Here is an 18434-nt window from a genome sequence, read left to right on the forward strand (position 1 = left end):
CCTCTCAGAATCGACACGAAAAGGCTGCAGGAGGTAGCGTAAAGGGCGTTCTTTTTCGCACATTTCGTGCTCTAAAACGACAGTTTGCTGTGCGATGTACAAGAGGACGTCGTTCATCGCAAATTTTGACACCCGTGAGCGATTCAGCCGTTTTCTAAGGACATCGCTGGACTGCAAGTTTTGCTTTAGATGGAAGCCCTGGTGACTGTTCAAACCCATTCGCCAAATTTGAACGTGATTCAAAGCAGAAAGGGTGGTACTCTTTTTCATCCCTCCTTATTGCACCATCCTGTGTACGAGAGATGCAACATGGAAGCGCACATGATTAAAATGGCAAAGGGTCCCTCTACGACCTTGACCTCCCTCACCCCTGTTCGCACAGTGCACCTGTGAACTGTAAAAAAAGTCTCTGTACAGAGACATCCATCTACCTAATGCCACCCACCGGCCAAACAGGCAACCCTTTCGACGTTCCTCTGATTTCGTATGCGGGCAACAAGCGCTAGTGCGCTGTGAGTTCCTGTCCCGCCTGCAGGAAAAGATTTGTGAATGAGTATCTCAGTACAGGGACATTTTTATAGGCCTAACAAAGGTGCTAGAGTTGTACCAAGGGCGTTGCCGAACTGGGGGACGGCGTCTTAAAGGGCAGACTGCCATTTCATTCACGTGTGTGTGAACGTAGCACCCTGCAGTGCACTGGATGCGTCCACTTTGATGAAAAAGACTAATACAGGTGGCCTGGTAGGACGGGAAGCGTGGATTCTAGGGCAGCACACACACACACACACACACACACACACACACACACACACACAATGAAAGTAACACAAAACAGCGAAGTTTCAGCTTATCTGTCCTGCGCTGACTACAGTTTCGTGAACACAAACTAAATAATGTTCTCTGAACTAAAGTCAGAATGAAACTAATATTCTCTCTTGAAGTACTATTCGAAGAACAATTCCAAACCAACACTACTCTTAAATCTCTAGGCAGGCGGCCTCTGTCCATACACAATCATTCTATTCACTGTTCTGTTTCCACTATCTATCGGCAGCTGCTTATATATCACTGACGACTTGAAGGCAGGAACTCCCTAGTAACTCGGGCTGGCTTACAACGTGTAGCTCACAACTTTGCTCGAACACTTAATTAAGCATGCGTCTCTTTTTTCCTGTGGCGTTGCCGCTCTAGGGACGTCCACGGGACTTTTGGTACCAAACTTACTGTGTGTTATCTTTATACAGCACGCACCCCTCCATGCACACGCCACAGGAGAGTGCGAAGAAGGGAGGATGAAAAAGCATACACACCCTTTCTGTTTCGAATCAACGTTCAAATTCTTTCAAATGGTTTTGAACGGTCTCCAAAGCAAAAGTTGCGGTAACGCTACCATCCGACGGAGTGAGATCACGCTCTTTGGAGGCCCAGAGAGGTCAGCAGTGGCAAAATTTGACAAAAACAGTGTTCTGTTGCTCATCACTTTGCAAAGAATCGATTTCGACCACGAAATGTGCCTAAATGAACGCCCCACGAGAAGGGGTGGTTTCATTGACGCTCTTTGGGCCTTCTCGCGTTGATTCCGAAAAGTGGTATGTTCGAAATTTTTTCCTCAGCCATTCATACAATAAGATACTCACATGATTTCAACGCTACACGTCGTGGTTCTGACCTCCATTGCTGAGGCGTTAAAGTAAGGGGTGAAATATAGGTGGGAGTGAGTTATAATGACCTTTCCCGTCATGTGACACGCCCACAGTGGCGTTGGTCAGAAGTGTGGTGAAATTTGAGGGCCAATGTGACGTTATTAACCCACCTTACAGCTCACATGAACTTCTGAGCTCTCGCCTTTTATTTGCATGTGCTGAGACCTTGCGGTTTGAAGCGTCCCCGAGAGTGGCGTCGCAGGGTGCCACTACGGTAGAAGGTTATAAACTCCTTTGAGACAAATTTGGAACTTCTGTATCGCAGTGGAAGACGATTACGGTGTTTCAAAAAAGTTATTCTTCACGTGCGTTGCGCAGTGTGGTTTTTTTATAAGAGAATTGGCAAAGTAAGACTTTTATATACAGCTGAAAGGAAAAGATTTTATTCTTGAGAGTAAATTCTCCCGGCAATTATTTTCCGATTTTTCTGGAGTGCAGACGGACCATTACGCAACTGCTTTGAAAACTGGTTAAACGAAACACTGGTTCAGCAAAAAAATAATGGCCCTTCTAAATTATCTAAAACACTTTAATCAAGTTCGTTCTTACCGGAAGTGATCATAGCGTGAAACTGTGAATGAGAAAAAGCTGCCAACTAGTTAATGTGTTTCGAACAGAAAATTAAAGAGGTTGGTAATTGGATCGGGGTTTCACGTAAGAGGAAGCAATCAGCATTCACATTTGCACAGTTTTTGTGAAAAGCGACGAACATCTCGATATTACAAGAACTGAGCAATTCCCGATTATTTCTGTTTGCCAGGATGACAGTTTGTGAGTCAAACTATTTCTTATATCAAGAGAACAATGTTTATTGTCACAAATCACATTCGATATTATTCGTTTTCGGACGTACCAATACTCGGAATGATTGATGCCCTCCGTAATGTAATTGCTCTCTACCTAGTAGTTTTAGTGTGCATTCGAGGAAGAAAGATTGGTGATAAACGTAAAAGTTTTCTGGGTGTAGAATGGCGTCATATTGTAAAACAACACTCCAAATGTATAAAAAATTATGGCTAGGACACACATGGGTGGTCTTTATCTGAGTCCACTAATGGAGGAACTGGTGTACTGCCTTACCTAGGGCCTATGACGGTAGTGTCAAATACTCAAATAATGGAGTCTACAAGTTCATAATTCTATACTGTAGCAATGACAAATGGAAAACGAAATTAATTCAAGAAATGTGATGTAAGCCACAGGTGTATGACACTAATTACAGGTGTATGACACTATTTACGTGAGCTCAAAATAGGGAGGGGGGAGGGGACCAGCGTCATATCACCAACTCTCATTTGAAATGGGTGGTGCGGCAACTTTTTAATTCAGGGGACATATATTATTATAAAGGACAATATTAAAGTGCCCACAAATCTTTATGGCCTCTCTGAACTGAACGCTTTACTTTTGTGCATGCCCGAGATTCCCCGATTTAAAACAAGTGTCAGATTTCATTCCGGGAGTTTTCTGCCGCGCCGTTCGAATTCACTGCGTGCCAGTCAGTCAATCATTCGTGATGTTCTGCAACGCAAATAAATGCTATGTTATTGTGTTCAACACAATATGTATCAATACTTTTAAAAGGCGTATATTAAGTGGGATGCCGCCAAGTCGAAATACATGCGCGAACAAGAATTTAATTGTTTGTGGAAGGAAGCCTAGCTGAAGTTCACCAACAATAATTCTCTTAGTGATCAAATGAATGAAGTGATTGAAAAACTACGTCATCACATCGTTCAAAGGAAGGTACAAACAATGTTGTATTTCATCTGCGAAGTAAAATATACTGACATTTAACGCATATAATACACCAATAAAAAGTCAACTTTTTAGGGTTCCATCAAAAACGTTTACACTATTTTCGTGAGGCCCTGAATATTACTCAGGGTTGACAGTGTAAAAGTTTTAATCACATATTAAAAACACTATTTAATATACTTTCTAAATAAAACACGGTTTTATTAAAGTATTTTGATTAATGTTTAAAACACACCAAGCAATTTTCATTGCAACATATCTTCATCCAACTACGTGGTAAACCTCAGGGGAGGATGTGGGGAGGTCACCACATTTCTCCAAGGGAGGAGGGGGTCTAAATTTTAAGAAAATCCCTCACATAAACAGATCATTAATGGGTGTCCCCTTACGTCATTATACTCATAAACTGTGATAAAAAGCCTACTATTTAGACTACCTTGTCGTTTAATTCTGTAGGCCTACTTAAGAGAATGGAACATTATTAAGGAAAAACTTAGCCAAACACATTTGAACATTGCTCACTGGTGATGTACTTCGACTGTTTCTGCCCACACTCCTAACGAATACGAGACCACTTTCTCAATCGCTGTGAAGTCTCATTCAGTTTTAAGCTGTGAAACACACCATGCAAAGGTAATCCATCAAAATCTGCTTGATTACTGTATACAGTTTTATTCCACTGAATTGTGGATTCAGAAGAGCTACTGTAGTAACATCTGATTTTTAAATTCTCTATTTTCTGTTATTACAGTGGAGGATAAAGCTAGGTTGTGTGTGTAGTGAAACTGTGCATGTGTACCACAGGTAACACTAAAAGTACTGGAACACACTGATGAGCCAAAACTGTGCGACCAACTACTTAACAGCACGTTGGTCCACCTTTGGAATCCAATACAGCAGTAATTGTGCACGACATGAATTCAACAACTCCTTTCTAGCTTCCCCGGGGTATATGGCACAGGTCATGCAGTTGCCATAAATTATGGGCTGATGGATAGTAGGTGCGAAGCTGGTGGCAGTTAATGTCACCCATGTACAAGCATTCCATAGGATTCTGATCAGACGAATTTGTTTGCTACGACACCAACTTAAGTTCACTACCACAATCCTCTAACCAATGCAGTGATCCTGGACTTGCGACATGGACATTTCTACTGCTACTAGATGCCATTGCTGTGTGAGAGACATCAAGCATGAAGAGACACAAGCGGTCCACAGCTGTCATTGTGCCTTTGATCATACTACAGGTCCCATGGAAAACTAAATGAATGTTTCCAATAGCATAATATTGTACCCAACCACAAGTGTCCATGGCATGTTTCAAGCAGCAGTTCCCCTGAATGTCAGCATATCCAAATATGACCATCAATGTGGTCTAACTGGAATCACGATTCATTCAACTAGGCGACACATTTCCACTGATCCATTCTCCTCTCTCAATTATCCCTTGGCCACAGCAACCTCAAATGATAATGCCTTGGAGTAATGTACATAACATGTTGCCTCCTATTAGTGGTTTCATTGTCCTTCAACCAATTACACAGATGCCCACAACAGTAGCATGTGGAAAGTTGACCAGCTACACCATTTCTGACACGCTCATTCCCAGGTGCCAAGGCATAATGATCTGCCTTTTATCAGAACTATCTGGCCACTGAGGCCAGACTGCAAACAACTGCACATGATGGGAGAAGCAATCCGGATTGCGGGGATAAGGAAGAGGCTGGGGTGAGGAGGGGGAGGGATAGCAGAGTAGGGGTGGAGGACAGTTAAGCAATGCTTGTGGAAATAGCGAGGTGGGGACAGGGTGGGCAGCTATTTGCAGTTCAGAGGTTAGAGGAAGTGGGGAGGGGGGGGGTGAAGTGAGCAGAAAAGAAGAGGATGATAAAAGAAAGGCTGTGGATGCATTGCTGGAGTAGAAGACTATAATGCTGGAGTGGAAATAGGGAAGAAAATAGGTGGGTGAAAGACATGAACTAAGGAATTTTGAGGCTAGTTGGGTTACAGGAACAAAGGGTATACAGTATTGCATGGAAAAGCTGGCATTGGTACGAAGGATCAAGAAGGCACAGACTGAGAAGCAGTCACTGAAATGAAGAATGTTATGTTGGCAGCCTGCTCAACAACTGGGTGGTTCGACTGTCTCTTGGCCACAGATTGTTGGTGGCCATTCATGTGATTCAGCTTGTTGGTTGTCAAGCCCATGTATAATGCAACCTACCTTTGAAGGGATAAGTCGTGCTTGTGACTGGACTGGAGTTGGTTGTGGTACGATATGTATGGGTCTTGCATCTTGATATATTACAAGGATGTAAGCCATAAGGCATGGGATACAAAGCAGCAAAGATTGAAACTCCTGCCAACCAGGAACTAGAGCAGCATGAACAACGCTATCTGAAAAGACTGTCTGACCCATTCACCTCCTACTTCCACCTTAGACTACCACAATCCACCACCTCTAAAACAGCCTCCAAACTTCCCCCACATCCCCTCATAGCTGACAAACCCTGGTTCAGAGACCTATTGCCCCACTCACTTTCTCCCAGTCCCTACAGCAGAAAGATTTTTTTCACCACCAACCCTACCAATCAGACTCAAACGAAAACCAATGTGGAACCCTGCCTGATTCAGTTCACTCCTCCATCTAACTGTGATCCACATCGACTGCCTCCAGATTACCCCTTGTTAACACTGCAGAATTTCTTAACCTCAGAGCTTGCCCACCAACATTCCCCAAATCCCTCAACATTGAAGCTGACATTACATCCACAGAAAGAACCACAATCCACAACCTAAAAACTGATTCTGGTCTTAAAATTCTACCTGCCGAAAAAGGCTCCACCACCATGGCTTTACAACGCAAAGATTACCTGATGGAAGGACTTTGCCAATTGTCAAATTTGTCCACCTACAAACCCTACCACAGTGACACCATTCCAGAAATCCAACAGAATCTTCAGTCTCGGCTCGAATCCTTAGGCCCTTCCAAGAATATATATATATATATATATATATATATATATATATATATATATATATATATATATATATATATATATATATATAAACCCTCTCTCTCTCTCTTTGCCCTTACCAAACAACAATTGTCCTTCCTATTATATACCAACCCTCCAGGACACCCCATTGTGGCCAATTATTGTGCCACCACTGACTGAATTTCTGACCTCATAGACTAACACCTTCAGCCTATTACCTAAAACTTACCCTCCAACATAAAAGACCCCCAACCATTTCCTCCACCAGTTCCTATTCCTCTACCACAAGGTGTCTTGCTCATTACTACTGAAGCCACCTCCCTTTAAACTAACATCCTTAGTGCACAAGGCCTTGCTGCTATTGAACACTACCTTTATCAGTGGCCAAAAGACTCCAATCCTACCATCTCCTTCCTTGTCACAATAAACTATAATCTCACCCATAATTACTTCACCTTTAAAAGCATCACCTATAAACAAATCTGTCATGCACCAACAAGGCACCACCCTACACCAACTTATTCACAGGCCATCTACAGGAATTCTTCCCAACCACCCTGAATCCTAGACCTTGTAACTGTTTCAGATTTACTGATGACATATTCGTTATGTGACTCAACAGTGAGGGACACCCTATCTAGAACTTCACCACCTTCTCCTCCACTCTCATCGCCTGGTTCTCCTAAATCCAAGGAACCACCTTCCTCGATGTTGACCTCCATCTCAAAGATGGCTACATCAGGACCACTGTTCATATCAAATATACTAACCACCACCAAATACCTCTTCTTAAACAGCTGCCATACATTCCATAGCAAGAAGTCCCTTCTACATAGTCTAGCCACCAGTGGCTGTTGTATCTGTAGATGAGCACTCCCTCTCCAGATATACCAAAGGTCTCAATAAGGCCTTCACAGACCGAAATTACCCTCCCAACCTTGTAGAGAAACAGATCTCCCATGCCATATCTATCCAGTCACTCACCACCTCCCGAAGTGCCCCCCCTCCCCTCCCCCCACTCCCCTCCAGCCCACAAAACTGCACTCCCGTCGTGACCCAGTACCAACTAGGAGTGAACTACATTCTCTGTCAGGGTTTCGACTATATCTCATCATGCCCTGAAATGAGGAATATCCTACCCACTATCTTTTTCCTCCCACAGTGGCATTCCACTGCCCACCAAACCTACAGAGTTTCCTCATCCATCCCTACTCTACTCCTGCCTCCAACCCCTCACCTCATGGCTTGTATCTCTGTTATAGATCTAGATGCAAGACCTGCCATACACATCCTCCTCCCACCACCACCACCACCACCACCACCACCACCACCACCACCACCTACTCCAGCCCTGTCACAAGCATTACATATTCCATCAAATGCAGGGAAACTTGTGAAAGCAGTTATGTGATCTACACGCTAAGCTGCAACCATTGCGCTACATTTTATGTGGGCATGAGAACCAACAAGCTGTCTGCCTGCATGAAGGGCCAAGAGACATCTGTACCACACTGTTATTCAGCATGCTACCCATAATGTGTTCTTCATTTCAATGACTGCTCCACAGCCTGTGTCTTCTGGATCTTTCCTACCAACACTAGCTTTCCTGAACTGCACAGGTGTGAACTCCCCTTGCAATATATCCTATGTCCTCGTAACCCCATTGGCCTATTGCTTCTCCCATAGGCCTGTTGCTTTTTTAGTTCCCATCATTCATTCACCCACCTATCCCTTTCCCTGTCCCCACCAAGCACTAAACAGGCTGCTCCCCAATCCTACACTGCTATCCCTCCCCCTTCCGGTCCTAGCCTTCTCCTTAGCCCCACCACACAGACTGCTTCTTCCTTCATGTGCAGCTGCTCGCAGTCCGCCCTCAGTGGTCACATGTATGCGAGTTGTTTGTGTGAATGTGTGTTGGTTGCCTACTTTAGAACAAGACCTTTTGGCTGATAGCTCACACATTTAGCAATCTTTTTGTTGTACCTCTCTAAGACACAATATCTCCTCTGCATAATGAGTAGCAACCTATCCTTTTCATAATACTGCCATTATTCCTTCCTGGATGTTCCATTGTTGATGTTACTCTTTGTAAAAGTCACTTATGTCAGTGGAATTCCCCATTTTGCGGGCCACATCATCATTAAAATGACTCCTCACTCATCTCTGTTCCTCTCCTTTCTATGTCACATGCCCGCCACACCATAAAACGGCAGTCAGTCTTGCGGTTGTCAGTATTCAATGTTTTTGGTTCATCAGTGTAAACTAACAGCCAGTCTTATCATCACTCCTGGCTACTACGCATCAAAATGGATAACTGCACTGAACCCATGTCCCATAAGCAAAAAAGCCTCAATCTGACCCTGAAACTAAATATTGAAGCACAAGCATAGCTAAGTGCCTCCGCAAAAGGAGTAAACGGTAACTGTTTACAACATATCACACTCATGTATGGGAAGTCGAGACAAACAATTTTATTATGAGACCCTTGTGGTTCATCAAGCTGGGAAACAACCTCAAACTAGCCTTCCAAAGTCACTTGGGTTGGGTTGGGTTGTTTTGGGGAGAAGACCAGACAGTGAGGTCATCGGTCTCATCGGATTAGGGAAGGATGGGGAAGGAAGGCGGCCGTGTCATTTCAAAGGAACCATCCCGGAATTTGCCTAGTGCGATTTAGGGAAATCAAGGAAAACCTAAATCAGGATGACCGGACGTGGGATTGAACCGCCGTCCTCCCGAATGCGAGTCCAGTGTGCTAGCCACTGCGCCACCTCACTTGGTCCCAAAGTCACTTGAACGCACGCACACTGCGTGAGATGTAACAGCCTCTTGCCCTCTAATGCCACCAGCTTTTGTGAACATTCATTAGTAGGCTACCTTTTCCTGTGATGATAATGAAAGGAAAACCCTTTTGGAAAGGTTATGGAAAAACTAATTATGCTTCTAATGGCATTGCACAATTTTGCAACAGAATTTAGTAAGATAGTTGTGAAATGCCATAAGTAAAGGTACTCTTTTCACAACATGTAAATACTTGGAAATGTAGACACTGGAAGATCGGGAGAACATAAAATGAATGTACTCTCAAAACGAGTGTTTTGAGGCATAATTTGTTGGTGTGGTGTGTCTAAAAAGCTGTGCCATTCATATTGGCACATCAAGCCACAAACAGTCATGGACGCTTTCTGTTGGACTTCATGTGATAGAAGCGCTGCTGTCGCGCAATGTGAAGAGGTGGCCCGCGAGCCTCAGTAAGTATGCGAATCAGGTCTGCAGGTCAACAAGGCTTGCGCATGTCTGGTTTACACTTGACGCATACAAACTCATTGAAGATAATTATAGTGATCTTACTGTTATCCCAAGAAACTCATGTTAATTTTGAATTTTAGCAACATGACCAAGCTTATGGCATTACCACCTTCATACGAAACACAACTGAAAATGCAGTACTGATTGACATATGCTCCATCAATAACATGCATGGCTGCTTGTGGTCACATACCAAACTGGATATGTAATAGCAGCAAATGTTTACAAAATTCTAAACTCCACAAGGCCCCAAACAGAACTACACCAACATAATCACCTGGCAGTCCACATTGCACATTGGCGACTTGAACGTCCACCACCAGGCAGTAATTATCAAAGCAAAGGCATGAATGGTGAGGCTTTAACCAGCAAATACAAAAGTTGCAATCTACATTTATGGTTTGATGCAAAAGATCGATGAACTATTAGATCTGCTGCAAGGCAAAGAAAGTACAATCCCAAACTCTGTTTGTTTCAAAAGAGAAAAACCAGATTCCATTAGCAAGCTTTGTTTCAAAGAGAAAAACAACATCGCCTTTGCGACTAAGTGAAAAGCAATTCCTGACATTCCAGGCAGGCAGCACTGACATGTCCTAACCAAGATTGGCGCTCATGTTGTCCTTGTGTCATCTCTTCCATAGGCACGATGCTACTTTAACAAAGTTAATTGGCTCCATCTTGTCATTAATTCTGAAAAATGTCATAGACTCATTCCATCAAATAGCACAAAGTATGAATGTTTTGTCAATTAAATAATAATTACAGCCACGATGACCAGACGCTACCCAATGGAGTATGTCCAGTACACAGTGATAAATGTGAAAACTAATACAAAGAGGTTCTCGAGCGTGTAAAGGGATACTGCTTTCTTTGATGTCACAACATATCATATCAACACTGTACTCCTTAATTTATCACCAACTTCTGGACCTTCTGGAGAAGAAAGAGGAAGTAGATGAAGACAGGGCATGGGATAGAAGTCTGCGAGAATTTGACAGTGACAAAGACCTACGTCAGACCACGACATTCCTTCAGAATCATTGAGAATTTGGGGCAGCCAGCCATGACAAAACTAGTTTACAAAATATACGAGACAGATGAAATACCTTACACTTGAAGAATGCAATAATTCCCATTCCAAAAACTGCAAGTGCTGACAAGTGTGAGTAATATCAAACAGTGAATTCACAAGTCATGTTTGCAAAACACTGATATGAATTATTTTCGGAAGAATGGAAAAAGTGGTAGAGGACAACTGAAGTGAAGATCAGTTTGGGCTCCAGAAAAAATGAAGACTATGCTGGCACTAATGGCCTTATGACTTAAAAGTTAGGTTAAAGAAAGGCAAACTAACTTTTATAGCATTTGTGAGATAATAGGAAGCTTTTCACAATGTTGGTCTACATTCTTTGAAATTGTGAAGGTAGCAGGGATAACACAATGGGTAAAGATTACGTAAAATTTATGCTGAAAAGGCACTGCAGGTGTAAGTACCAAAGAGTGTGAAGGGGAAAGCAAGGGGGGTTCTAAAACTAGGAGATGAGTTTTGCTATTTTGGCAGCAAAAGAAATGATGGATAATTAGAGAGGATATAAAATGCCAAAAGGCAACAACAAGAAAAGCATTTCTGAAAAAGAAAGAATTCGTAACATCGAATATAAATTCAATTGTTAGAAAGACTTTTCTGACTACATTTGTCTCGAGTGTATCCTTGTACAGATGTGAAATGTGGATGATAAAAAGTCCAGACAAGAAGAGAATAGAAGTTTCTGAAATTGGGTGCTAGAAAAGAATAGTGAAGATTAGATAGATACACCAAATAACTAATGACGAAGTTTTCAGAATCAAATTGAAGAAAAGAAATTTATAACAAAATGTGACTAAAACGACTGGTTGACAGGACACATCCCAAGGCATCAACCAAAGAGACTATTTGGTATGGAGGGAAGTCTGTGGGATAAAAATTGTGGTGGGAGACCAAGGCTCTAATACTCAGGCAGAGGTGGAGACACTTGCACAGGAGAGATAGAGAGCTGCAGTAAACCAGTCTATGGACTGAAAAGCACATTATCACCAGTTCAGCACTGCACAGATCCAGTTCACTCTGCTACAAACATTCTTCACCCTCCCCATTCTACAGCATATGGTGCTACAAAATATTATTTTTCTCTTATGACATCAGTGTTTTTACAGTTTGTTTTTCCGGCTATTATTTATACGCCTATCCTCTTCTCAAAACTTTTAATACGATGTATTAGGTTCCATATAGTCCAATACATACATTTTCAGCACCACTTTCAGCTAACAGTGCACATAAGAAGTTGGATTCACTCTTAAATGCAAGGTAAAATATCACCTAGTACAATCTTGGCAACCAAACTGAGAGTCTTTACGTTTCTAATATTAATGCCATTTAATTTAGTAAATATCACAATCTAAGACTGGTTTAGTGATTCAGGTAGCTGCATGTTTGGCTTTCCAATCCCATCTGTTCCTACAACTTGCATAGTTTAAGATTATTTTTCTGCAAACACAAGGAGATTCTGAAGTTACCCCAAAGACTAGTTTCCACACTAACTGTTAGTATCCCCGTAACTGCTCACAAGTGAATGAAAGGCTAGATCTTATCACTCTGACAGAATCACATATTTAGTGTTCAAACCAACAATGCCATAATTTCTTTAATTTTAGATTCAAAGATTCAATAAAATAAAAATACATATTAGTTAGGTAAAGTAACATTCCAACAGTCGTTGGACAAGACCTGCTGCTTTTACCACAGCATTATCATGCAGTAAATCTGCAAGACTTGACCACCTATTAATTTCTTCTTTATGCTGATAGGAGTTATGTGGGCTCAGTTATATTAAATATACCATGGTAAGTAAATAAATCAAGGCCAGCAGTTCTCCAGTCTAATACTTCCAACCACTTAATCTTTGGGCCTTGGCCTATTCCACATAACAACAGAGCTACCTACATATTACTTTGAATCACTGAGCTGCAATGTTTGAACTTCCTTTGACTTATTTCTCTCAATAATGTTCTAAAAATTCCGTATTATGCTACAGTTTCTGGGGTATAGAGCCATTGTAGTCATAGTTTTTTGGTTTCATCCCTTGGAAAATGTATCAACAAAATGGATCTATGAGGGGGAGGGAGGCATTTCTTTCTGCCAAAAATGACCCTATATAATTTTGAAGTTGGTCGCATGGAGAGGTTATGTTGTTAGCCATAAATCCCAAAAGCACCGATTTTCCACTGTATAGTATAACTACTGGTATTTTGTCTTTGAAGTGCTTGATAAGATAAGAACTTACTGTCGTATGACCTATTTATCATCAAACAACTAGTTCAGCAGACACTTCACAGACTGCAGGGCAAAATCTAATTAATAGCAGTCAATATCTGTCAGTAATTAAGAAAAGCAAGATCAAAATTGGATGCAATGCCATTACGTTTCTTGGAGCAAATAATTGTGCCAAATGTCTTGATAAAACAATTTTTCTTGATATTATAATTAAAGCAAATTACAGCAGAATCTACTGGGTGCATTTAAATTTTTACATGCCGGCTACTGGATGAATACACAAATTTTATTCCGGATTAAACGACAAAAACTGTATAGGGGGAGTAGTTTTCGTCCGCGAGACGGTGAACTAAATGTTCTAAAAAGGGCAAAGAAAGTTACTGAATAAAAAAGTAATGATCGAAAATCACTGCAGCAGTAAAGCATATAATACCAGCAATACTAATAATTTCAATTAGATATAAACGAAACTGGATTATGTAAAACATCACCGATTGCAATTCACACACTAATAAGGCAATAGTTGCAAGGCATATGCAATTACAAATACCTTGCTAAAAACTGTTTCAACTGAGTTCTTTACTCACGACCCTGCGATGCAACTGCTCTTTATCTCAGTTCTGCGGAGATCCAAAAAGTACATTACATCTAACGCATTTTAGTATCGAGCGTGGAGCACCTACCAAAACGAAGCAGCCGGTCGAAATAGTGGTAGGACTTTTTTTCGTGTCATTCCTATTACATACTTCAACCAATCTCTTCAATTTTTCTGAAATAAATCTTAGTTACCACTGTCATGCAGATTCAGCGATGCGGGATTTAATTTTACCTTGTAAACACTGGGTCATCAGCGCTGACCGCTCTTAACTCGAACCACAGCTTTATCACTGCATAACACTAATACTTCATATCATTTTCTTTTCACTATGAGAATGAACATACACACATCGCGCACAATTGGGTTAAACACATAAACAACAACTTAAATATTGTTCGCCATACATGATGACAATCGAATCATGTTTATGTCTGAACCGGTCACAGTACACACGGCAAAGATTATAAATAAAGATATGGTGCTTCGCAGACGGAGCAAAAAACAAATTACATTCTTGTTATCACAGAGGAAGGCATGCAATGAAATTGTGTTCTGGATTTAAATTGTGTTCTGGATAAGTAATTGCCGTCTTTAGCAACTGTAATAAAAGTCTTGCGTTTCGCGTTGTTTTAAAGCAGCTTCAGTGGTCACTATAACATGATTTCTTCTCGTACAACAAAGGATCCAACATACAAGAAGAAGGCTTGCAAATGGGATACCCCATTTCTGTAAAGTTGGCACATATCCTCGTCAAAAAATATATGAAAACAAAAATTTCCAGAAAATAGCACCAGAAAAATACATTTACTTTATTGGCGTTGATACATTGATGTATGAACCAAAAAAACAAAATAGAAGTCATGCAGCGATAAACACATAACGCTAAAACAAGTTTCCCCTAAGAGACTGAACAAACAGGCTACATAAATTTCGTAGATATAGCCATCACAAGGAAAGGTAACCAACACTCAGTCTGCAATTATAGTAAAAACACACCATAACAGTCACAATATTACATCAATCATCTAACCACTCACGGGTCCAAAACGAATCTGCCCTCAGATTTATGATCCATAGATTAAGCACAGCACCAAATGGCAAACGTAACTATAACAAGGAGTTGCATATAATTATTCATATATCAATAAACAATCGATACCACTAATCCACAATAACAACTGAAAAAATCCAGAAAAACATAAAATAATATTAAATCACCACATAAGAAACAAGGAATAAAAATTGCATACCAAAGGAACAACCCTATACATAAATGTCTAAAAAAAAGAGGCAGAACTTTTGAAATAAGGTGTAAGGAACACAAAACGCATCCCGCAATTGCAAAACAAAACACACAAAATGGCAGGAGGACAATGATACTTCCCAACACCTAAGTATAAATGCATTAATTGCAGTGAAAGTGCTGTGTGCAAATATTCAACACATACATATGGAAGATGACGAAGAATGCAACAAACAAAAAGAGAAAAAGAAAGAAAGACTGTTTAAAGTAACAAATTGCCTGTTGGCTTCTGTCTCAGGTTCCTCAGCCGACATTCGTCTGATGATATTTCTGACATTTCGCCAGCACGAGTGACTGGTGTTGTCAAAGTTTCACCCTCCATTGCTGGTGGTGGACTGGAGCAGAGCTTGCGGCTGCAGACTACGCGTACCTGGCATGCCGACATCCGAGGGCTTCTCCGTGGTCACTTGCGGTGTGGTTCTCTTGCTAGCGGCAATGGTCGTTCGCTGTGGCATGGAAAGCAAGGATCAGTTTACCTTGAAGCTTTCTTGTTGAAGCTATTCTCATGTGTGTATTTCCATAATTTTTCTGAACAAGCAGGTGTGATAGTTCTTATCTATAGCCAGAACTTGTGTGTTGGCGAATTTTACTACGTAGTCAGTCTCAAATAGCACATGCTCTGCCATGGCCAATTTCTCCACCTCCCCAACCTGCAATTTCGTTTATGTTCTGTGGTCCTAGTGTTGACTGATTGTGCAGTCATTCCAACAAAGACTTTTCCGCATGTGCATAGTATGCGGTATACTCCCAACATTGCAAGTGGGTCTCTCTTCTCCTCTGCAGATCTAGACACACTTTGATCATCTTTGTCGGTTTGTAAATAAGTCTTTACATTGTGTTTGTACAATATTTGGCCGATTCTGTCCATCACTCTGGGAATGTATGGCAGAAAGGCCATACCTGACATTTCTTTTTCTGGTTTTTCACTTCACTGAGTGTTTGGCTCTGTTTATAGCAACAAGTAAAGCATGCAAACTGTTAATAATCATAACAAACAAAACTGCGAGATAAAAGCCATATGGTTACTATGACCACTGAATGTGCTTTAAAATAAAGCAAAACATGTCTGGTCTTAATAAGAATTTCATTACAGTTGCTAAAGATGGCAGTTAAGCTATACAACTTGTATATGTGCAACTGTGGAAAAAAAGTGGCCAAAAAACAAAGAAGACAAAATGTGTTCTACAATGCATTTGAAATGGCAGCATTCAAACGTCATCAACGAACCATCATATCAAAGTTTCTCAAGAAGAAAGCTTTGATGGTGCTGGAGTCTGCTAAATTCAGAAGTTATCATGTAAAAACTATGCAGATTCCATCAGCACCTTAACCCTGCATTGCTCACAGGGATTACATATGTAATCCACTTGTGGAAATTTTTAAAAAAATCTGGAAGTCGAGTACCGACAATGCTTCGAGCATCTGTGTAGTTTAAGATGAATTGCTGGACGACCCTCTCAGTGTTGCGCAAACACCAGTCATGTGGTTGTACCACAGCAGCTCAGAAAAGTCAGCGACCTAACATTGCAATCTGTGCGACTTAATATGTAAGTACGTTTTGAAACACGTTGTTATTTCTTAGTCAGTTTTTTCCATTATTTGTTGTGATACATTTATTATATTAACTTCTTATTGTTTTACAATGTATAAAAATTTGAAATACTCATGTGAATTCATTAGCAAAATTATGGGCAAGAGGCAAGAAGCTCAAACTCTAGTGTGGCTGAAGGGGATTAAGAACGAGAAAGATATTCCTGACTCAAGTTCTAATGAAGAAGATGAAGATCTGGAAGAGCAGGACCACTAGTCTGACTAAACAAGAGGGAGAAGGCCCAGGTGAGACAACTGAGAGTGGTCCTGAATTATCATGTGATGAACCATCCCGGAGAAACAGACTGGTTGATTTTTACATTGGTGTAGTTTACATAATGTGGTCAAAGACTTCTCCTCTTAATATACTAAGAGCTAGAGTTCCTGACATTGTATGTGTGCGTCCTGGTCCTAAGGGAACCAATCAACAGGAAACTACTGAGCGAGGTGGCGCAGAGGTTAGCACACTGGACTCACATTCGGGAGGACGACGGTTCAATCCTGCGTCCGGCCACCCTGATTGATGTTTTCCGTGATTTCCCTAAATCACTCCAGACAAATGCCAGGATGGTTACTTAGAAAGGACATGGCCGACTTCCTTCCCCGTCCTTCCCTAATCCGATGAGACCCATGACTTCAGTGTTTGGTCTCTTCCCCCAAACCCCCAACAGAAAACTACTGTTGAAGATTACATGCCCCTTTTTTTGGACGATAATATCATTGATCTCAAGGTGTGGATCTAGTTGATAAGATGTCCATGCTGTATGACATCCAGAAATTCAAGGATAGTTTTTCCTGTATTTTATGATTTGTTGTATCTTGGCACCCTCAATGCATCTTACATTTATACAGTGAACCAAAACTACTCTGTCGTTCAAAGTTGAGATTTTTTTATTGACCTGTCTTTGCCTTGAATGAAACCTCTGACTCACCGAAGATTAGGGAAAAAAAAGAAAAGAAAGCCACCCTTCAAAATAAAAGACTTTCTTGGCGTTTCTCTGGTGGAAAGTCAGCCATCAACTTCGTGAATGACACAGAGGTGTTCTGTGGGTTGCTGCTATACCTGCAGATCATGAAATAGAAGTACACGAAAAGTGTGTGATGTAGGTATTAAATGCATTTGCCCCCGTCATTCCAAGGTCATCTGTATGTCTTGATCCAAAAACCATGATTAGATTTCAATTTGTATAAATGCATATTTTTTCAAACTACGTCGAAGCCAATGATGTCGTGTTAGTTCAAACTGTGACTCATTATTAAAATTTCACTGCCTTTTCAAATATGAGGTACTGTACTTACTTTTTGTTGATAGTTTTTAATGAACATTACTATGGGTAACATATAAAACACACAAAAAATTTTCAGAATTCAACGGCCTCTTTCTTTGGTTGAGAAAATGGCATACATATGTAATCCATTAGTTTGTTTTTACATTGCAATGACTGCATGGTTAACAGCTCACATAAGAACATGTTCACCATATGGCTGCATGGGGAAGCAGAACTGCACAGATTTCATGATAACTCCAACAGCTTACATAACAACCCATAGTTCACACAACAAATGGAGAATAATGGAGCAATTCCTTTACTGGACATGGAGGTTTGCAGAACATCTAGTGGCAAACTAGTACAAAGTCTGCAGGAAAGCTACACACAACAGGTACCTATGTGCAGATTTGCACCACGATCCAGCATAAAAGAACGCTGTTCTATGGGTAGTGACAGCCAAAGCTAACCGGATTAGTGATGCTAACCACAAACAAGTTGAGCTGTACAAGCTCAAGACAACATTAGTTGCTAATGGATATAGCAACAGATACATACTTCTGAGGTACAGTGAAGGCGAAACAGACAAAGGTACAGAAGAA

The 18434-nt window shown here is 41.0% G+C and overlaps 1 protein-coding gene across 3 annotated transcripts in view; it reads right to left on the reverse strand.

Moving 5' to 3' along the window:
• The window catches only part of LOC126162113 (UDP-sugar transporter UST74c), a 164149-nt gene extending 150038 nt beyond the window's left edge, over positions 1-14111 (reverse strand). For all 3 annotated transcript variants that reach the window (XM_049918395.1, XM_049918394.1, XM_049918396.1), the window contains exon 1: positions 13903-14111. In XM_049918395.1, the coding sequence (XP_049774352.1) occupies positions 13903-13921 (19 nt within the window). In that variant the 5' untranslated portion in view covers positions 13922-14111. The remainder of the gene's footprint in view (positions 1-13902) is intronic.
• Between the last annotated feature and the right edge of the window lie 4323 nt (positions 14112-18434).

The sequence above is a fragment of the Schistocerca cancellata genome, chromosome 2, assembly GCF_023864275.1.
Source record: "Schistocerca cancellata isolate TAMUIC-IGC-003103 chromosome 2, iqSchCanc2.1, whole genome shotgun sequence".
Lineage (NCBI taxonomy): Eukaryota > Metazoa > Arthropoda > Insecta > Orthoptera > Acrididae > Schistocerca > Schistocerca cancellata.